The following is a 21,000-nucleotide window of genomic DNA, read 5'->3' as shown; positions in this document are numbered from 1 at the left end:
TTACCACTATGCATATGTGTAATCATGAAATTATGAATGCTAGAAAAATAGCCTTTTTCTGGAAAAGTATTCTGGGTCTACCTGTTGTCCTTACCCATCTTCCTATTGGTCAATTTCGACTATTTAATTTTTTTTTTTTGATCGGCACTTTCTCCTCTCAAAAGAGTGGTTATTTCTATATACGTCAATAATGTATTGCTTTGTTACGATATTGGATAATAGCCTTCGTTTTAATGATTTTTCTATTATCATTTCTAACTATATTTCAATTCTATATTTTAACTATATTTTCAAGCATATTTTCAATTTAAGGCTCTTTGCATAACATTATTTGTCATATAATCCTTGAAAAAAGCATCATTAGAGCGAAAAATTAAAGTTCTAGTACCCATTTTAAGAATGAAAATTGATTGGAAATCAATCAAACACATTGATTTGAAATCTAGCCCCCGCCCATCCTTTCCTCAAACATCAAATCAAAATTTTGCTATTGTCATTTTGTTCAACATAGGTGAAAGATCTAGTAATCAGTTTTTTCAGGATGACACCTCCTCCCCGCACAAAGCCCCTCAGGGCAAGGAATATGACTTATACTAGTTGTCGATTGTTAACATGGTTATAAGTTATGTTTTGGGGGCATGTAAGGTTTTTATAGAAAGGTTGATCATATAAACTTCGCAAGGGTTTTTTTTGGATTGCTAATCAGAAGTTTCACTGCCCTTTTTGATGGAGGGTGGATATCCCCCCTGCCCATACCTTGTATTTTCCCAAAATGTATTTAATAGAAATTTTGAAATGACCATTTGTTGTCGTAGAAACTTTAGAAAGGATACATTCGATTGGAAGTTGAAAGAGCCAGTGCCATTTTTAATAGTCAAAAGTGATTGAAGGGCAACTAAAACCCTCTCACCCCCATCACTTCCCCAAACCCATCCGATCAAAGTTTTGGGATAACCATTCTGTTCAACATACTTGAAACGCCCGTAAATTACGTCTGAGGATAACACTCCCCCGCAGAGCACTCAGGAAAAGGGTCGTAAGTTACGCCCTGGGCGCATAAAAGGCTTATATAGAAAGGGTGATCATATAAACTTCGGAGGGTGTTCATTGAATTGGTAATTGGAAGTTCTTGTGTATTTTTGTTGGAGGGTGGAATCCCCCCTCCCACTACGTTTTATTTTCCTAAAATATATCTGATAGAAATTTTGAGATGACTATTTGTTTTCGTAGAAATTTCAAAAAGGGCTCATTCGATTGGAAATTGAAAGGGCAGGTGCCGTTTTTAATAGTCAAAAGTGATTGAAGGCCAACTAACCCTCTCTCACGCCCACCATTTCCCCAAAGATATGAAATGAAAATTTATATATAACGATTCTGTTGAACGTTGTTAAAAGATCCCAAAATCATGCATTTGAGGATGATAACCCTCCAACAGCCTTTTATATAAAAGGGGTGACCGTATAAACTTCGGAGAGTGTTTATTGCAATGATAATCAGAAGTTCTTTTGTCCTTTTTAAGATTCAGAATAATTAGAGAGTGGATACCCCCGACCTCGTATTTTCCTTAAATGCAAAAAGTTGAAATTTTGAGATGGCCATTTGTTGTCGTAGAAACTTCAAAAACGCTCATACGAATTGAAATTGAAGAGGTAAGTGCCTCTTTTGATAGTCATAAGCGATAAGAGGGTAGCTAACCCCTTCACATGTCCATTATTTCCCTAAACACATTCAATGAAAATTTCGAGGTTGCCATTTTCTTCAACGAAGATAAAAGCTCTGGAAATTTTGTCTAAGGATTACAACCCCCAAACACTCTCAGGGCATGAGTTGCAAGCTATACCCTGTGGGCACATAAGGTTTTTATAGAAAGAGTGGTCGCATAACTTCGGAGGGGTTCATTGGATAGGTAATCAGAAATTCTAGAACTCTTTTTAAGATTCGAAGTGATCGGAGGGTGGATACCATCCCAAAGCTACCTCGCATAGTCATTTTTTTCAACGTAAATGAAAGGTCCACAAATTACGTCTTTGAGGATGACATCCCCCCCAGAAACCTCAGAGCAATGGCTGTCAGTTGTTCCCTAGGGACATATAAGATTTATGAAGAAAGGGTGATAATTTAAAATTTGGAGGGAGCTCATTGGATTGCCAATAAGAAATTGGAGCTCATTGGATTGCCAATAAGAAATTTATCTGCCCTTTTTGAAAATAAGAGTGATGGGAGGATGGTTACCCCCCATCATATCTCGTATTTTCTCAAATTGTATCTGACAGAAATTTTAAGATGGCCCTATTTTGTCCTAGAAACTTTGGAAAAGGTTCATTTGATCAGATATTGAAAGGGATAGTGCCTTTTTTATTATACAAAAGTGGTTGGATGGTAACTAACCCCCCTTCCACCCTCATCATTTCCCCAAACCTGTTCAATGAAAATTTTGAATAACCAGTTTGATTAACGCAGTTGAAAAGTCCAGAAATCATGTCTTTGAAAACGATAACTTCCCTCTTAGAGCCCTCAGGACAAGGGTGGTAAGTCATACCCTGAAGGCATATGTGGTTTATATAGAAAGGATGATCGTATAAATTGTTGAACGGACTCTTGGAATTGATAATGAGAAGTTTTGCAGCTCTTACTGATATTCAGAGTTATAGTAATGTGTTCAACCCCCCCTCCCCTCAAACCTCATATTTTTCCAAAATTCTTCTGATAGAAAATTTTACGATGGCCATTTGTTGTCATAGAATCTTCAAAAATGGCTGGCTCATTCAATTCAAAATTGAAAGGACTAGCGCCCATTTCAATTGTCAAAGGTGATTATATGGCAACTAACTCCCCTCCCACGGCCACAATTTTCAAAGCGCATCCATTCAAAATTGTTAGACAGTTATTTTGTTCAACGTAGTTGAAGGGCCCAGAAGCTATGTCTGAGAATGACAAGCTCCCCCCCACAAGGACCTCAGAGCAAAGGTCTTATGCTATACTATGGGGGCATGTAAGATCTATATAGAAAGGAGTTCTAGTGCCCTTTTTGTGATTCAGTGTGATCAGAGGATGCATGAGTTGGAATTTGATATGAAATCGTTGTCGTAGAAACTTCAAAAAGAGCTCAAATGGTTGAAGATCAAAAGGGTGTGTTTTGTGAGGATAATGCCCTCCCCCACCACCCTCTGGGCAAGGGTTGTAAGTTATGTCATGGGGGCATATAAAGTTTTAGAGAAAGTGAGGTCGTTTAAACTTCAGAGGGATGTTATTGCATTATTAATCGGAAATTCTACTACCTTTTTAAGATTCAAAGTGATTGAAGGGCGGATAATGCCCCCCTAACCTTTTATTTTCTTGAAATATATTTGATGGATATTTTTTTACCTGGCAATTTGTTGTCGTATAAATTTCTAAGCCGGCTCATTCGACTTGAAATTGAAGGGACTAGTGCCTCTGTTAATAGTCAAAAGTGGTTAGAGAGCATAATTCCCAAAAACACATCCAAACATAAACTCCCTTCCCACAACCAGAATTTCCCTATCTGAAATGTATCTGATAGACATTTGTAGATGGCATATTCGATCATTCGATGGTACATTTGATGAAAAATCAAAAGGGTCTTTTACAATAGACAAAAGTAATTGTAAAGCAAAAAGACCCCCCCCCTCCCCTTAGCCCATCAATTCCAAAACCCATGTAATCAAAATTTTTAGGCAGCCAGTACGCTCCGCTTAGTTCAAAGGTCTGGAAATTGTGTATTTGAGGATAACAACCCCCCTTCCCCACAGCCCAGAGTACAAAGGTTGTATTTTATGCCCGCGAGGGCATATAAGTTTTTCATGGAAAAGGTGGTGTTTTAAACTCTGGAAGGGGCTTATCTCTATTTCTTCTTTATACAAGTGTATGGAGTATTACCTAATCTAGTCTTGAAGAGTGGAAAAGCTTCCATCTGCTCGATATGAGTTTGGTAGCACGTCTTTCAAAACTGTTAATTGTTTCATTTAATATGGGGAGGATATATATATATATATATATATATATATATATATATATATATATATATATATATATATATATATATATATATATATATTACAGCTTTAGGCTTGGATTCAACAAGCACATTATACTGAAGCTTTATGGCTTTTGGTTAGGAAGTGGAAAGGTTATATCTATCTAGGCACAGATTTCTTAGCAGGGGTACTTAAGTTTGATTCACTGTTAATAGTAAATTAAAGGCCTCCTTCGTTATTAACAGGGAAGATTGGATGGTTTGATAGAAAACAAAAGCAGCAAGGATTCATTTTGCTAATGTGTATGAATTGGCAATTCTTAATATTTAAATCAAGAATCCATAACTTATGCCCCTATCTCCCAATTAAGACAAGCCGATGCATCAATTAAGACAGGGTTTAAGTGTGACATACATGGATACTCAGGGGACATTTCTATAGACCGAAAATATGGCATTTCTGGTCGGATGTATGTTTTCACCATCATCAAGACATCCGGGAGCTTTTCTTAAAATTAGGAGCAGAGGACAAAGCCATTTGGCTGCCCTTCTTGGCAGCCAAATGGCTGGCTAAAAACTAGTCTAAAAGATGGTAAGCATGTAGCTCTTTACACCTTCTACAAATATATAGCCGCCAAACTGTGCTAATGGAAAACTAGTCTAACAAAGCTGTAGGCCTCTGTCGTGTCTATGGTTAACCTATAGGCCTATATTAACAGAATTGGCTACTTACTCCATCCCATTAACAACAAACAGGGATAAAACTAAAAAAAAGCCTTTAATGAGACTGCAGCCAGTAGAGAGAAAAGAGATGGAACACTAAAATAACATAGATATTTTGCCTGTAACCAACTTAGGCATCCTCAGCACAATAAAAAACAAAACACTTTGGTAAAATTCTAGTTGTTTGACTTCTTGCTATCTTGGAAAGTTGTTGGGTTAGGGAAATGAAACTTTCCAGGGTAGGTCTACAGAAAAAAGTACATCCCAGGAAAGTTCTTTGAGGTCACAAACTAAACCCCTCCCTCCTCTATATAATGTAACTTTTGTGCATTACAGCTTATATTTTTTGGTCAAATTTGATCCCTTATTGCTATTAAAAGTGTTTGCAAATCTTTGCTTACCTTCCAAAAAGTCAACTTTTCACTGTTTTTTAAGCCACTAGGCCTATATTCCATAATTAGGTAAAATTCTAAGTAATTGACATTTTGCTATCTCAGAAAAGGTTTGGGTTTGGAAAATGAAACTTTCAGGGATGAATCTACAGACTAAAGCATGTTCCAGGAAATTATTTTGAAGCAACTACCTCCACTCCTCTCTCTAGAGGGCCCTGACCTTTCATGACCTTTAAAAATATGTGTGGTATAAAAATAAAACCTTGCAAAATAGATCTGCTTAATTAAAGTCCAACAAAATTGTTTTCAGCTTCATAACTTTTCTCAATTCCATTTTATAAGGTTTTAATGATATGCAAATACATTTCCTAAATTGTGAAAAAAAAAAACATTGATATTGCTCAAAATTCAACTCAAATAACAGGAATTGCATTTTCAGAACTAAAGGCAGAGAAGATTCATCTAGTAGGCTAGTTGAAAATTTAGGTAAAATGTTGTTTTGTAAAAATTTCAATAGGTATAGACTATTGGGGTGGGAAGGGGGTGGGTCACATCCTAACCCCTCACCCTTGGATACAGTTGCACATGTAACAAAATGCATTTAACTAATTTTTCCAAATTAACAACCCTCCTCCAACTCTAACTGGTTTTTTATTTCTTTTTTTTATTTCTTTTTTTTAACTTTTTCTCTTTTTGTTTTTTTAAGTTTTTTTTTGTTTTTTTTTTTTTTTTTTAAGTTTTCTTTTTATTCTAAATTTTTAGTTTTTCTTACCCTTTTTTTATAGAAGATAGTGTAACAGACACTATATTTATACATACATAAATATATATATATATATATATATATATATATATATATGATGGCAGTTTTAGGATAAGATTTTGTTTATATATAAATGTGATGTAGACAAATGTAGCAACTATTTTGTACAGATACTGTTTTATATAGGAGTTTTTCGACTGGTCAAGCACAAAACAGCTAGCTAACAATTTTATGAAAAATCAATTTTCCATCTAATTTTTTTTCAGTCTTCTAGGATAATAAAAATCTTATTCCTTACTTCAATGGCAATTTGAATTTTAGAAAATTCACTTTCACTGAAATCCACCAACTCAACTGGGCCTCAGATCAAGACCTCACATAACAAACATCAGCAGCAATCATCTTGAAGTTTCAGACTCCATATTACTAATTGTTTATCATTTTCCTTACTTTCCAATTTAATCAAAGTAAGCAATATATTGGCAATATATGACTTGAATGCTATACTTTTCACTGGCATCACAGATATTTGATTGGCTACACTTTCATCTCATTTCTTAATTCTGAACACAAGTTTATTCAGAAGCAGTTTCTTTTTTTTTTACATTAACTTCATTTGCCTTGATGTTAGATCATGATTCCAAAGTGGCAGCATTTCCTTTAACTGTATCCAAAATGAAAATGATATTTCCTGCAAAAGACTTCATATAACATATGTCACCTTGACTCATTGCTGTAGACACAGGAAGGCATAGAGTTTTTATTATTTTCTTTTGCATTCCCATCCTTTAGAAACTTATCCATCAGATATCAAAGCTAATAATAATAAGTTCAATAATAATAATAAGTTCAGCTCACACAATTGAGCTAATCATGGCTAAAAATAACTGTTCAATGTATTCCACTTGTAACAGGTTTTGGTGCCATGTGCTCTTACTTGGCTGAATTCATCCAGGTACTTGATAATGCTGCACTATCTAATATCCAGTAAAATGAAACAGATGGCTGCTCAGTAATATTTGTGGGTTGAAAATAATTATGATTATTTGTAATAAAGGGAGTGAAGTTTGAGCAATCATCAAACAAGAAATTTTTTCCACTATTTGTTTTGTTCCAAAAAAATCTTGGAATTTGATATTGTCAGTTATAAACTCACATAGATCTCAAGTATGACATTCTCAAAATTGTCTACAATGCTGAATATTGTAGGGTTTCTGTGAATACAGATTTTAAAGGTTGCTCCTAACTTGCAATTAAAAAAAACTTGTTATTTTACTTAATATCTTTATGTTTTTGAATTAATGCATGTTTTGATTTTGGCTCACTGTGCATGAATAATTAAAACGAAATTTGTGTATTGTTTTGGCTAAATGGTTTTCTTATATTTTTGATCAGATGATTTTGATATAAAAAAGGGTGGGAGAGGCGGCCTAGTTGCCCTTCAATGTTTTGTTACTTAAAAAGGCAACTAGAACTTTTCATTTTTTTGCAAACGTTTTTATTATAATAAATATATGTAACTTACAAATTAATTTACATAACAAACTTATATATTTGTATATTTTTATTATGTATATGAGGGGTATGCGCCCATGTCAATACCTCACTTTTTACACTAATGCTTGAATTTGGTCCTAACTCTAAGAATAACCCCTTAGTCACAAAGGCCACAGAATACATAGTTAAAATTAATAAAAATGCTTTAGCATTAAAAGCAAGGTATTGTGGAGGAGACAAACCTGCTTATATACATAATAATTTCTGTTTGTTTTAGGTTTTAATGCTGCTCTTTACGTCTGGATGGTTTTTTTTTAAATAATGCTAGAAAATCCAGTAGCCCTTTTATGGAAATTCTCTTCCCTCATGATAAATTCCTCCATGGAAAGATCCTCTCAAGTAACCGCCTTCCCCCTGAGTCCCCCACTCTAAATGAAAAAGTCACCCTGAAAACGTCTTGACACTTCCCAATAACCACTACTATATGTAAACAGTGGTCAAAGATTACAATTTGTAGCTCTCCCCCCAAGGACTGTGGGGGAATTAAGTCATCCCAAAAAGAGATAAATAATTGGTTTTTTGACTATGCTGAACAAAATGGCTATCTCAAAATTTTGATCCAGTGACTTTGGAGGAAAATGAGTGGGAAGAAGGCCTAGGTGTCCTCCAATTTTTTGGTCTCTTAAAAAGGGTACTAGAACCTTTAATTTCCGTTAGAATGAGTTCTTGCGACTTACTAGGACCACTGGGTCAATACAATCACCCCTGGAAAAAAATACCCTATAAACATGCATCTGTGATCTGTCTTGTAGCAAAAAAAAATACAAAATTCCACATTTTTGTAGATAGGAGCTTGAAACATTTACATTAGGGTTCTCTGATATGTTAAATATGTTGGTGGGATTTTTGTTAAGATTCTATGACTTTTAGAAGGTGTTTCTCTCTATTTTCAAAAATGAGGTAACTTTACCTAATAACGTAACCCCTAATTTTATAGTTGCAGTAAATTTCTATACACTGGATCTGCTGTTGTAATGCTTGTTTGCAATTGAATCAGTTTAAAGCAAAGAGTCATGCATAGAAAATTAGTTGTGTAAGTGTACTTGGTTTAAGCATTGAACTAAAGATCAGCTGTCAGAGTCCTAGGTATGTTACTGCAGATTTTAGGTCCATACTAGTATCCCTGTGGTAGCATAGTATTTGTAGGCATGAATATATAATGAGTTGGAGGTAATATGCTTGGGACTGTCTCTGCAGGATTTCGACTCTTGTTGATAGAAGAGTATCAACAAGTGCTGAAAACCATGTTGCAACCAAGATGGGCTCAGGATGGCACAAAACCTCCATTCATGCTAGAGCCCTTGGTGATTACTTGCAGTCCAGCTCTAAGCCAGCCTATGCACTTTGGTATATATTTGAAAAGATATATTGATCCCTGTCCTGCACTGGTATCCAGGATCATTGAGCAATCATGTGCCAAAGATCAAAGTTCGTTTAGAGTGGTTTGGAGACTCGTTTCCTCTTTCTCCAGGGATCGACCAAGTGTGCTGCATCTTCTTCCACTCATTTGAATGCTGGTTTGGGTCCAACACCATAAATTGTTTTGGGGGTATTTTTCAGTAATGCATGTCAAATGCCCCCAATACTCCCATCTTCTCATAGTTTTGCCTCTAACAAATCTTGTTAATCTTTCATTTAGATGTGGTGTTTTCCAGATGCTCTCAATCATGCTTGGATTATTGCTCTGCCTGAAGGTGGACAAAGAAATGGTCCAGCAAATTATCAAGCAATTTCAATTTTATCTTTATTTAGTAAAATCTTCAAAAATATCATGCTTTCTCGTCTCCTTACTTTTCTAAAATCCAAAAAAAATCTTCATGGTTTTCAATTTGATTTCCAAAATGAAGCACTCCACTGAACATGCCTGTATGACCCTTCTGAATTTAAATGATTTGGGATCAATTCTAGCTGCTATATTCTTGGATATGCATAAGGCATTCAATTCCTTACCACATGAGATTATTCTATTGAAGATGCCTCATTTTGGCATTAGGGGTAATGCATTATCTTATTTTCAGTCTTATTTCGAATGATAGGTTAATTTCTGTTCTCCCTTCACAAGTGAATTTTGGTGCCCCTCAGGGATCAGTTTTAGGGCTTGTGCAGTTTTTTATTTATTTAAATAATCTTTTTTTATGTAGTAAAAAGTATAAACTTATAACTGTAGACTTTGTCATCCTAAGCTTTCCCTTACCCAAAGTGCCAACTATAGTTTGCTATCTTCTAATGCCCTTGTTTGTTTTGCTGATAACAGCACACTTGGCACTTTGGGAATTGCAAATTAGAGCTTGGATTAAATTTGGAAAATTTGTTTGAGGGAGTAATTTTATAAGTTCATTTTTTTTATATTTTCGCATGTTTCTCAGATTCATCTCCAGTTATCAGAAATTCATTAGCCAAATGGGATAATTCATAGATCTAAGGATTTATATGTTCGTTTTTTTTTGGCATTCTTGGTTCCAGAAACTTGTCTTTCAAGCGTCTTATTGATTTGATTGAAATGAAGATATGCATTAGTTTTGGTATTTTAAAGAAACTTAAGTACACTTTTTCTGGGTCAATTTTGAAAAGCCTTTTTCACTGCTTGATCCAATCTTACTTTTCTTACAGTCCAATAGCATGGATGTAAATCTTTCATTCACTGTTAAAACCACTTTCTAAGGTTTGCAATAAAGCTAGAAACTACATTAAGGAAACTAATCGTTCAGGATGTATCCCATTATTTGATCTCAAGTCACTGTATATTCTTTTCTTTGCATGTTTTACCTTTTCTAAGCTTCATGGTGACATCCCCTAAGTGTTTCATCATCTTTCACCTCTGATCTATTGCGAAGATCTGATATAATTATAATCTTCGCAATTTGAAAAATCATCTTCAAGTATATATATATATATATATATATATATATATATATATATATATATATATATATATATATATATATATATATACATATGTATATATATATATATATATATATATAAACATATATATATGTATATATATATATATATATATATATATATATATATATATATATATATATATATATATATATATATATATATATATTTTATTGGAGTCTATTTAATCTACTAAGCTAATTAATTAATTCAATCTATTCATTTTTGTTTTCTATTGTTCTTTTTTGATTTATGTTTTCTTTTCTTCTCCTTTTTGCTGTTCTCTTTGTGAGTAACTGTTTTTTTGTGTTTTTTGTTGTTTTTTTGTTCTCCTCTGAGTAAGTGACTCATTTGTCTTTCCCCTTCTTTATATGCCAAAGCGCTTTAGGGGAATAGGATAATGTAAAATTTTACGAGTATTTCTTGACGAATAAATCTTATTCTATATATTTCAACAAAATTTGAGCAAAACTGTGAGATTATTATTTGGATCATCATAATTCCCCTTTTATTGCATGCGAGTTTCTCTTTTGTTTCTTTCTTTTTTTGTTTCTTTCTTTCTTTTGTGTCTATTGTAAGTGTTTATTCAACTGAAATGATTTTCTTCATAATACATTGACCTACTATTAAGGAGGGGTGGTTGATCTTTGTATAGTGAGGGGGATGGTAGAATACTAGATGGAGTACGCTTCAATGGCCTTAGCTTTTCTTAGGAGTGATCATGTCAAAATAAGGGTCCTAGGAAATCGGCAGAGAGCTCAGTCGAGCAAAAATGAAAAGTTTAAGTACCTTTTTAAATATCAATACATGTGAAGAAGGCCAAGGGATTTTGAATATTTTTAGTTTTAAAAGCTTTATCCACAAGGAAAAATGTTAATCCCATGATAATTGTCTAAGTTCTAGTTCTGTCCTCTGCTTTCACCCAATTTTAATAAATCTACTAACATTAAAAATGAGCACAACCGTCAGATTATTTATTTGAAATTTTGCATCCTGAGAGTGTCTGCGTCCGGGGTAAATGGCCCTCAGCCCCCCCCCCCATCTAAAACTGTCTTTGATTCAGAATAAATTTGTGAAATCTTAGAACAAAATATAATTTGCGTAATAAATCTGCATGGCTAAGAAAGCAATTAGTAAAATTTTTTAGTACGAATCCAGCAGGATAGAGAACCAAATATATGATACAACAACTCTTTTGTTAAGAAAAAAAAATTTGTTGATGCCACAACCTTTTTTTCTAGAGATAAGTTCATTGGAAATTGTGTTTCAGGAAATCTGGAGTCCATTTATTTAAAAAAAATTAGAACTATTGTTACTGTTAATGAAAAGGAATATATCATGCTAAATCAAATGACTCTGAGGGAAGAGGTTTTGGTGCAACAAAAGGCTACTTTTTCCCCAAAATGACAATTTAGACTCAACAAGGGCCAAATTGAAATAAAATGGAATTTCTTAGATTTTCAATGAATTTGGAAGCATTGTTCAGCCTTGCATATGATCGACCAGGTTTTGTCGATTTTGTCAATTGTATATGAATATTGACAATTTTGTTTTACTTTGACGTTAACGGTTCTTTGCTTTCCTAACGTACTGCGGGTTTTGACAATTTAACCATTTGAAATTTAACCATCGTAATATTTTAACCATTCAACTACAGTTGAAATATAGTTGTTTAACATGAATAAGAAAGAAGTAGCTTATAGAACTAAACTGTTGACATTGTAGGAAATAATTGACAAATAAGAATTCATGCTGAGTTTTGCTCATTCCAAGGCTGTCTTTCTTTGTGTCTGTTTTTCATATGACAATCAACTTCTTGAAATCTACTCCTGCTTTTTGCGATCCGATCCCAAGCGAAATGCTAGTGAAACATGTTAAGCTTCTTGGTGTCACAATTTCTAATGATCTTAATTGGGAAACACATGTATCCAACATTGTTAAACAAGCAAATGTTTCACTATCCATTTTTAAGCTACTAAACAAATTTAATTGTCCTAAGATACATTCCCTCCGTGTTTACTTATCCTTTATCAGACCGTTGTTGGAATATGCATGTCCGGTCTGGCATTCGCAACTTTCAAATGAACTTAGTGACAAAATCGTGTCAGTCCAAAAGCGTTCGCTCAGGATCATTTACAAAGAAGGCAAAATTCCATACTCCTTCCTCCTTAAAGCTGCGCGCATTACCACCTTAAAAGAAAGGAGGGAAAAAATTTGCCTGCTTTTCGCTAAATCAGTCATTTCCAATCCCCGCAGTGAGGACTTACTCCCTGATTTTCACAATCCCATTAGACTCCGACTCCCCCGGTCAGCCTCCTTAGCAATCCCAACTTACCCTCCGATTCATGCTGTTACAGAAAGGTTTCGCAAAAGTTTTATACCATTTATTCCGAAACCCCTTAATAATAATTCGTGATCATGTAATTGCCAAATTCCCCTTTTTACTGCAATGTTTTTGTAATTTAATTTTTAAGTTTATCTTTGATGATTTATTCTTTGATGATTTTGCTTTTTTAATTCCTTTTAATTTTAAGTGTTTGACTTAATGTACTATTTTGATTTTTTTTTTTCTTAGCTTTTAGTGACATATAAAGCGAATTCGGCTCTTTAGAGCTTGTGATAGTTCTTTTGCAAATAAATATTATCTTATCTTATCTCTTATCTAAATGAAGCAATGGTGGCTCTTTTTTAAAAAAAAAATTTAGAAGTTTTGTATTTTGTCTAGAACCCTTTCTTTCTTTCAGCCATCCCAAATGCAGTCCAGAAATCAAATGGTTTGATGTTCGCTTCACTAATTTATTTTCGTGAATCTATGAAGAAGCATATTGAGAGTCATCTATCTGAAGAATGCAGAGAAGACTTCAATTCAATTTCGGATTCAAGCTCAAACTTGATGAGAGCAACCGTTCAACTGCTGCTTGATTCAATTTCAGATTCAGTGGAAGCAATCCTTTTGATGATGCACCAGGAAGACTTTTCCGCGTGAGTACTTTTCAATCTCTATTTGAAAAACAACCTCACTCTTCATACAGCCTAAGAACCAGCCCCACTCTTTACACAGCCTGAGAACCAACCTCACTCTTTATACAGGGCACTTTCGTCAAAAAGCTTAAGACTAACTGTGTGAAGCTGAAGGCTGTAACTGAGCTGAAGAACCACCCCACTCTTTATAACAGCCTGAGAACTAATATCGCTCTTTATACAGGACAATTTCGTCAAAAATTTGAAGGCACTAACTGAGCTGAAGAACCAACCTCACTCTTTATGCAGCCTGAGAACCAACCTCATTCTTTATACAGGTTTTTTTTTTAAAAAAGGCACTAACTGTGTAATACTCGTGGTTATAATTTGTATAGTTAGGAGTGGTTGTATGGAGTAAGGTATTTCTAAAGGTGGGAAGCTATGTGGTGGAACTTTGCGTGGGTGAGGCGGTGTGAGTAGTATCCCCTCCATGGTTTTAGAATGGCCCATAACTGCTACTCCTTTCTTCCTTTAATGAATCAAGATGACGAGGAAGTTTATCGGCGATTCCCTCAAGACGCGGGTGCTATTAATTTTCTACAAGATGCAGGTGTCTGTTATGTAATAGGAGATGTTAAATTTATTGCGGGTTATGCAATCTTCCGTGACTTTTCGGATCTTGCGATTTGTTTAAGTATTGAAAAAGAGTTCATCAAGAACATTGAGAACATCAGAGAACATTGAGGATATTATTTTTATTCTTTAGTAATGAATGTTTTTATTCTATTGGATATTGAAGGCGCTAATAATGGCGAAATGAAACTTAGAGTGTCTAAAGTTGTTGCAGAAATTACAAGAGGTTGCCTGCTAACCCTAGAATGGGACGAGATGTTTGCGCAATATGTAATATCATTAAGCAAATTCAAGTGGGAAGATCGTTTGCTTTGCAGCAAAAGTGAATATAATTATAGGCAGCACAATAGCGCTGCCTAAGTAAAGAGCGATATGAGCAAATTTTTTTTTGTTTAGACCAAAGCAATTCGTATGAAAGGAGTTGTCGTAGGAACTCCGAGAAGGGCTCATTCGCTTAGAAATTGAAAGAACTAGTGCCTTTTTAATAGTCGAAAGTGATTGGAGGGCAACTAACCCCCCTCCCACGCCCGTCATTTCCCCAAACACATTCGGTCAATATTTTTTGATAGCTATTTTGAACATAGTTGAAAGATCCGGAAATTATGTTTTTGAGAATGACAACCCCCACCCCTCTGACAGCCATCAGGGCAATGGTTGTAAGTTATGCCCTAGGGGCATTTAAGGTTTATGTAGAAAGGGTGATGATATAAACTTCGCAGGGGGCTCATTTGATCGGTAATCAAAAGCTCTAGTGCCCTCTTTAAGATTCAGAGTGATTGGAGGGTGGATACCCCCCCCCACACCTCGTATTTTCCCGTAATGCATCAGATACAAAATTTGAGATGGCCATTTTTTGTCGTAGCAACTTCTAAAAGGGCTTACTTGATTAGAAATTGAAGTGGCTAGTGCCCCTTTTAATAATCGAAAGTGGTTAGAGGGTAACTAACCCCCCTCTTACGCCCACCATTTCTCCAAACGCATTCAATCAAAAATTTGAGATAGCCATTTTGTTCAGTGTACTTAAAAGGTCCGTAAATTACGTCTTTGAGGATGATGATCCCCACAGCTCTCAGTGCAAAGGTCGTAAGTTATGCCCTGGGGGCTTAACTTAAAAGTTAGATTGGTGCATTACTATTGTAGAATAGCCAAATTAAATTTGGCTTAATTTTATTGTTATTAGCAAAGATCATATTAAGGTAATATAAAAGCAGCAATGTCATGCGCACACGCTTATTTACGGATTAAATTGGGGGTTTCGACACTGTATTTTCAAGCCATATTTAAATGCTTGAACCTCAGAAACTTCAGTATATCGCCAAAAAGCTAGCAATTAAAATGTTATGGTTGTTATGGTTGTAATATATTTAATGTCTTCTCTGAAAACTAGTTTCATTATTAATTCAAGTAAATATACAAGTTCTAGAACTAATGACAGCTGAAAACATGCTAGTGCTTCTGATAATAAACAGGGGCAGATAAATGAGAAAATAATGACTTGCTATTCTCAGATAATTTCTTTTTTGGAGTTTTCTATTATATGTTAGCATTGTGCTAAATCAAAGGCCACATCTCAGATTAACTTTAGCTTTCGCTAAAACAGTTTTTTCCCAGAATGAATATGAAAATTGTTAAAGAAAAACCGCTTGGTGAAAAACCTGGGGGTAAAAATCTGCATTTTAGAGAGCATCTTGATCATGGATAATCTTTCCCATCTATTTTGAAATACACGCCTTTGTGGGGCTGTAGAGGAAAATCTCTTTCAGGACTATTAGGAGTCCTTATATATATATATCTCTTTTTGAGAAATGTTTACTTGTAGATAATTAGATAGCTCTTATGTTAACAAAAAGTGGGATACTTTCAGTTCAACGACATGCACTATGATATTATGTATATCAATGCCAAGTATTATCCATAAGACAATACAATGTTCTCTATACAGAATGACCATTTGAAGATGACCGTGCTTGAGAGATCGAGCAATATTGAGGACTTAAACCAAGATCTTGACGCCAACCTGAAAGATGCCGTGAGGATCAAGGAAGAGCTGTTCAAGGCATACATCAAATTCAACGCCCATCAAGAGCAGAAGTCAGAATTGGAGGAATCCTTGGTTCTTGCTATCAGAAGGGGGGACGAATATGAAAAAAAGTAAGTTTAAGTGTTTATAGTGTTTGTTATCAAAACAAAATTTGAAGACGATAAGATTAAAACCTGCTGTTTATTGCCACTGCTGGAGTTACTTATAGCCGAAGAAGTATTTAATGCGCCCTTGAATAGAGGCTCAAAGACTCCAGCCCATGGAATGATAAAGGGGGAAAACATGATAAAGCTGTCTTTTCTTAATATTCGAGTTTCACCTTGAGGTTTTTATGATCAGTCCTTGAAGGAGATTTTTTTCCCAATTTTTCCCTCCCCCTCTGTGTGTACAGTTTTGTACCCTAGCCGTTGTGAGCAGATTTGTCGCACTTGCATAGCAGTGCATTGGTTTTAAGTGAGTATGTATTTTGAGCTGGGAAGAAGGCCGTAATTGAAAAGAAAGCAGGATTTTGATATTTGAGCTACATGCGCAGAGTTCCTCTTCTCCTGCACTTCATTTGGAATTAGTAGTAAGTTTCAGGGCTAAAATATATCCTACGTTATCAGATAAGAAATTATTGTTCTATTACATTTTTGCTGAATTATATCTGAGTTGAAATTGAGCCATAAAAAGTTTGAAATTAAGACAAAAATCAGACCAATTTTCATAATACTTTTCTGGCTAAATTTGCCTTTTGTGCAATGTTATTCCATATATGCAAAATTATGTAGGTTGTGCCCTCTCACATTTTCAAGTTGCCTACTTCGCCTCCTGAAGTGGGGCTACCTAGGGGCGTAAGAGGATTGATAGCTTTCATTACATTCAACTTTGTCTGGAAGGTTTTTGTTTCGTTATTGTACTTTATTTATAGAATTTAGGCTTTTGAAGCTTTCGAGAATGATTCTGCATCATAAAGGCGATTCTTTTCGAAGTAAGAATTTTAAATCTCTACCCACAAAGGTTTGCGTATACTCATTTACATTCATTACGCTCATGTACGCTTCATAGTTACATCCAGAAAAGTTTACAAAAAGGATGCTTAATGTCCTGAGACGCATGGGGGGGGGGGGAAGGGAACGATTCATTTCAAGTATATATTCAGAATGTTTTCATTAAGTCCGAATCAATAAGGTTGGTTATCCTCAAAATCCATTTGGTTATGGGCTGATTTCTGTTTTTATGATTTCTTTAATCATTTTTGGGTAAGTTGTCAATCTGGCTTAACCATGAACATCTTATAATTGCTCTTACTCAGTATTAATTGAAAAAAACAACTTTGTAACATTAATTACAAAGGTTAAACTCTTTCATCAAGTAACATTAAATCCTTTGAAAGGAGAAGTAAAGTCACATAATAATTAAAACTCAGACAAACGGGAATTACCAGTCACAGAAGTAGGGTTACCGCCCCACAGACCTTCTCAAGGCCAGGGTATGTTTTGCGCTTCCATGGAAATAATTTTTATTTCAAGCCACGTGTTTTTTATTTGTCAAACCATCAGTAAAAACATAAGAATAGTAATATGGAATGGCTAATCAAGATTTGTTAATAAGAGGTACTTCTATTCCCCTTCCTCCCTCTCAAAAGCCTCTCAAAATCTCTTTTGTCTTCATTGAAACGAAATAAATTTTGAACAGTGTGTCGTTTATTTGTCAAAGTATTTCCGAAAAATTAATCATAATAATATCAGACTATTGGTAAGAAATAAGGAAATGAGGCTAATTGTTAATATATAATGATGGCCATTCCCAGAAGTCTCAGTAGTTTTCAATGATTTTCAATTATTTAATTTTATTTTTTCAGTTTTATAATGATAAACGAGAGAATGCATACAACATATTTTGTTTCCAGTAAACCGCAAAGGACATTCTGGCCTTTTGAAGGTTTAGGGTTGAGTACTTCTACTGCTGGTAGTGGTAATTCCTGTTTTGACAGAAATTCAAATTCATATCCGTATATAAGCAACTTATTTCTGCAGCATTTTTTAATTTCAAACGAGGGGGATGTTACGGAGTATGTCGGAGTCGAGTAATTGATCCAAACTTTTCAAGAAAAAAAATTCTTTACTAGTTGCACGTCCAATAAAGTCTTCTAGAGTATAGTTGCAATTTGCATATGCTTTCAGATGTCCTATCAGTTTGTTTTTTAAACAGTAGTAATAGTACTAGAACAATTTCATTGAAAATAATCATTTTATATAATAGCACAACAAAAGCGGAGTTTGCGAGGATGTGCTAAAATAAAAAATAGAAAAAGAGAAAGAGTTTGGAGCATGAGACCATTTACCTAAACCAACATAAAAATAAACAACGAAACACTTCAATATAAAACCCAAAACAACACATTAAAAAATACAGAAAATTAACTCACTGTTCTGTTTCGAAGTTATTTTAAGCACAAATATGACATTAAAGATATTATGTGCATCTGTATCTGGATTTATTTTCCCAATTGCAATATTTGCATAGTTCTAATACCAGACAAAAGACAAATGTCTATAATCAGAGGTACCGTACTGAGATATTTAGGTTTTCTCGGACTGTTCAAAGCTGAGATTCTTATAACGGTTCACTGCAAAATTTATTTCTGTACTTTTGCTTAAAAAGAATGTTAAACTTTTTGGTTTGATATTATCTCCTAACTTTGGGTTTTTATGGCACTTGGTATTAACCAAGTGACATAGCAATTGCAAATTCTGTCGGCCTGTCGGTCCCGGTTTTGCTACTTTAGGCACTTCCAGGTAAGCTAGGACGATGAAATTTGGCAGGCGTATCAGGGACAGGACCAGATTAAATTAGAAATAGTCGTTTCCCGATTTGACCATCTGGGGGGGGAGTGGGGGGCCCGTTAATTCGGAAAAATTGAAAAATTGAAGTATTTTTAACTTACGAACGGTTGATCAGATTTTAATGAAATTTGATGTTTGGAAGGATATCGTGTCTTAGAGCTGTTATTTTAAATGCTGTTTTTTGGATGTATCTTAGTGTAGTTCGTTCGAACCTTCTCTATCTAGGGACGTTAGTAAAGAGTTTTGTTTGAACAGTAGCTGCGTTAGTTTTCTTATATTAACAGTAGCCGCGTTAGTAGTGCATTTTCACTATTACTCTAAACGAGAGAAATCTCAGGAAACGCTCAATGTCATTCAAAGAAACGCTTAACTGCTTGTCATCTTTCAGAATATATTCGTCTAGTTGCGTGTGTGGCTTATTTCTACGTTGTCAAAAAAACAACCTAACATATTCCGATCTTGCCGCTCATTTCTTGGTCAACTCAAAGATGATCTTTCCACAGAGTGTCTGGTTGATAAAAGATACTTTCCTCATAGCAATGCCTCGTCGTCTCATTGGTATTGAAATAGGAATACTTGAAGTTTGTGGAAGAATTTCCATCACCTCCATTAGCCGGTTTCTATTTCAGCTTCGATCATTTCTTCTAAAGATTCATCAGGAGGAACATACTGTGGATCAGATGGGTTTTCATCTTCACTTGGTAGGTCTTCCAGGTCAGACGTTTTATCTGGACAAAGAACAAAACTCACAGCTTGTGCCAATGAAATTGGGTGTGGCCGTAATTTTTTCATAATTGTGAGTACTCACATTCTACTGTTTTTGGCACAGTGAATTTAGATTCGTCCATCGCAACCTTAGAAGAAATATTCGTTTTGGAACTAAGTCAATCTTTCTGATTGTATCTACAAAAATTAGTAATTTTAGCTGCATGAAGTTTAACATTTTACCATTGACCCTGGCAACCCCAAGCTCAAGCTGTTCTGGATTATTCATCAGAGCTACAAATACTATTTAGCATAGTCGAGCAATCCAAAAAATTTTAGAGCCCGAAACAATTCCAAGTAAAAAAAAAAATGTTCAGAATCAAAAATAAATAATATTTACCTCAAGGACTAAGCTCTTAAAACACCCAAACGTAGTTTTTATGTGCTTTTTAGTTTTGATATTGCTCTTTACCTTCTCTAAAGGTCCGGATTCGAAAATATATTCCAATTGGATTCAATAGTTCAAGAATGGCTAGTGTGGTGGGGTGTTTTTTAAAACCATTGATTATATAAGATATACAGACACAGAAAATTCAGTAAATCCTCTTTTTTTAGTTTTGATATTGTTCCTTACCGTCCCCTGAAGGTTCATGTTTAAAAATATTCTACGGATTGAGTTCAATAGCTCAAGAGTGGCTAGTTGGGAGAGGTGTTTCTTTTAACTTACGATTATATATGGTGCACAAACACATACCATTCGGTAAATGCTCCTTTTTATTTTGGATACTGCTCTTTACCGTCTCCAGTAGGTCCAGGTTTAAAAAATCAATTTGTCTAAGGATAATCACCTGGTTCACTTACTATTCTATTATATCAAATATTTGGGCATTCAACTTTATCCATCACATGAAGTCTTACACAAGATACCGAGAACTGGCCAATTGTATCCAAAGGCCCATTTTACCGAGAAATAACACGCAGCAAGCAATGTTCCCTGGAAAAACTCTTATCACCGGAAGTTGAGACAACGCTATGAGTGTCGTAAGAATGGTGGGAGTAATGGCTACTTGTATTCATGGCAATGTTTCATCCACAAAAAGCATAAATACGAAATACCAGATGCTTGGCCAACCGGGTACGTATGGTTGGTAATTCTAAATGTACTGGCTGCTTGCAGTATAGTCCCATCTGGGGGGTACTGGCCACTTGGACTATTAGCCCCATGGGGGTTGTTAGCGCTATTCATGTTAATTCCTGTTGTTTTGAGTTTGACTCGGTCATTTATTGCAGTTTCACTTTGTTTTTGGTTTCATTTATTATTGATTTGTGGCAGTTTTACGCTTGGTTGATAATTTAATTTTATTTCTACTATTTTTTTTAATATAGTTGTTTATTTTTGTTTGAAGAACCAATTTTGTTAAAAAAAATTCTACATTGATCAGCATAAGAAACCAATTCTTTTGATGTATCTAATGTTATCGAAATTCCGTTCTTTAGAA

The 21,000-nt window shown here is 34.8% G+C and overlaps 1 protein-coding gene across 12 annotated transcripts in view; it reads left to right on the top strand.

Annotated features, from left to right (window-relative positions):
• Window positions 1-4,474: 4,474 nt before the first annotated feature.
• LOC136042249 (uncharacterized) overlaps window positions 4,475-21,000 on the top strand; it is a 49,285-nt gene continuing 32,759 nt past the window's right edge. For 5 of the 12 annotated variants that reach the window (XM_065727194.1, XM_065727195.1, XM_065727196.1 and 2 more), the window contains exons 1-3: window positions 4,484-4,586; window positions 15,870-16,078; window positions 17,812-17,924. In XM_065727194.1, the coding sequence (XP_065583266.1) occupies window positions 4,584-4,586; window positions 15,870-16,078; window positions 17,812-17,924 (325 nt within the window). In that variant the 5' untranslated portion in view covers window positions 4,484-4,583. Of the gene's footprint in view, window positions 4,587-13,077; window positions 13,316-15,869; window positions 16,079-17,811; window positions 17,925-19,184; window positions 19,593-21,000 lie in introns of all 12 variants that reach the window. The other 7 variants (XR_010621212.1, XR_010621213.1, XR_010621216.1 and 4 more) reach the window with 3 other exon arrangements.

This window comes from Artemia franciscana, unplaced genomic scaffold (assembly GCF_032884065.1).
Source record: "Artemia franciscana unplaced genomic scaffold, ASM3288406v1 PGA_scaffold_89, whole genome shotgun sequence".
NCBI classification, from domain to species: Eukaryota; Metazoa; Arthropoda; class Branchiopoda; order Anostraca; family Artemiidae; genus Artemia; species Artemia franciscana.
Note: the sequence above shows the minus strand (reverse complement) of the source record. Positions and strands in the feature narration are given on the sequence as shown.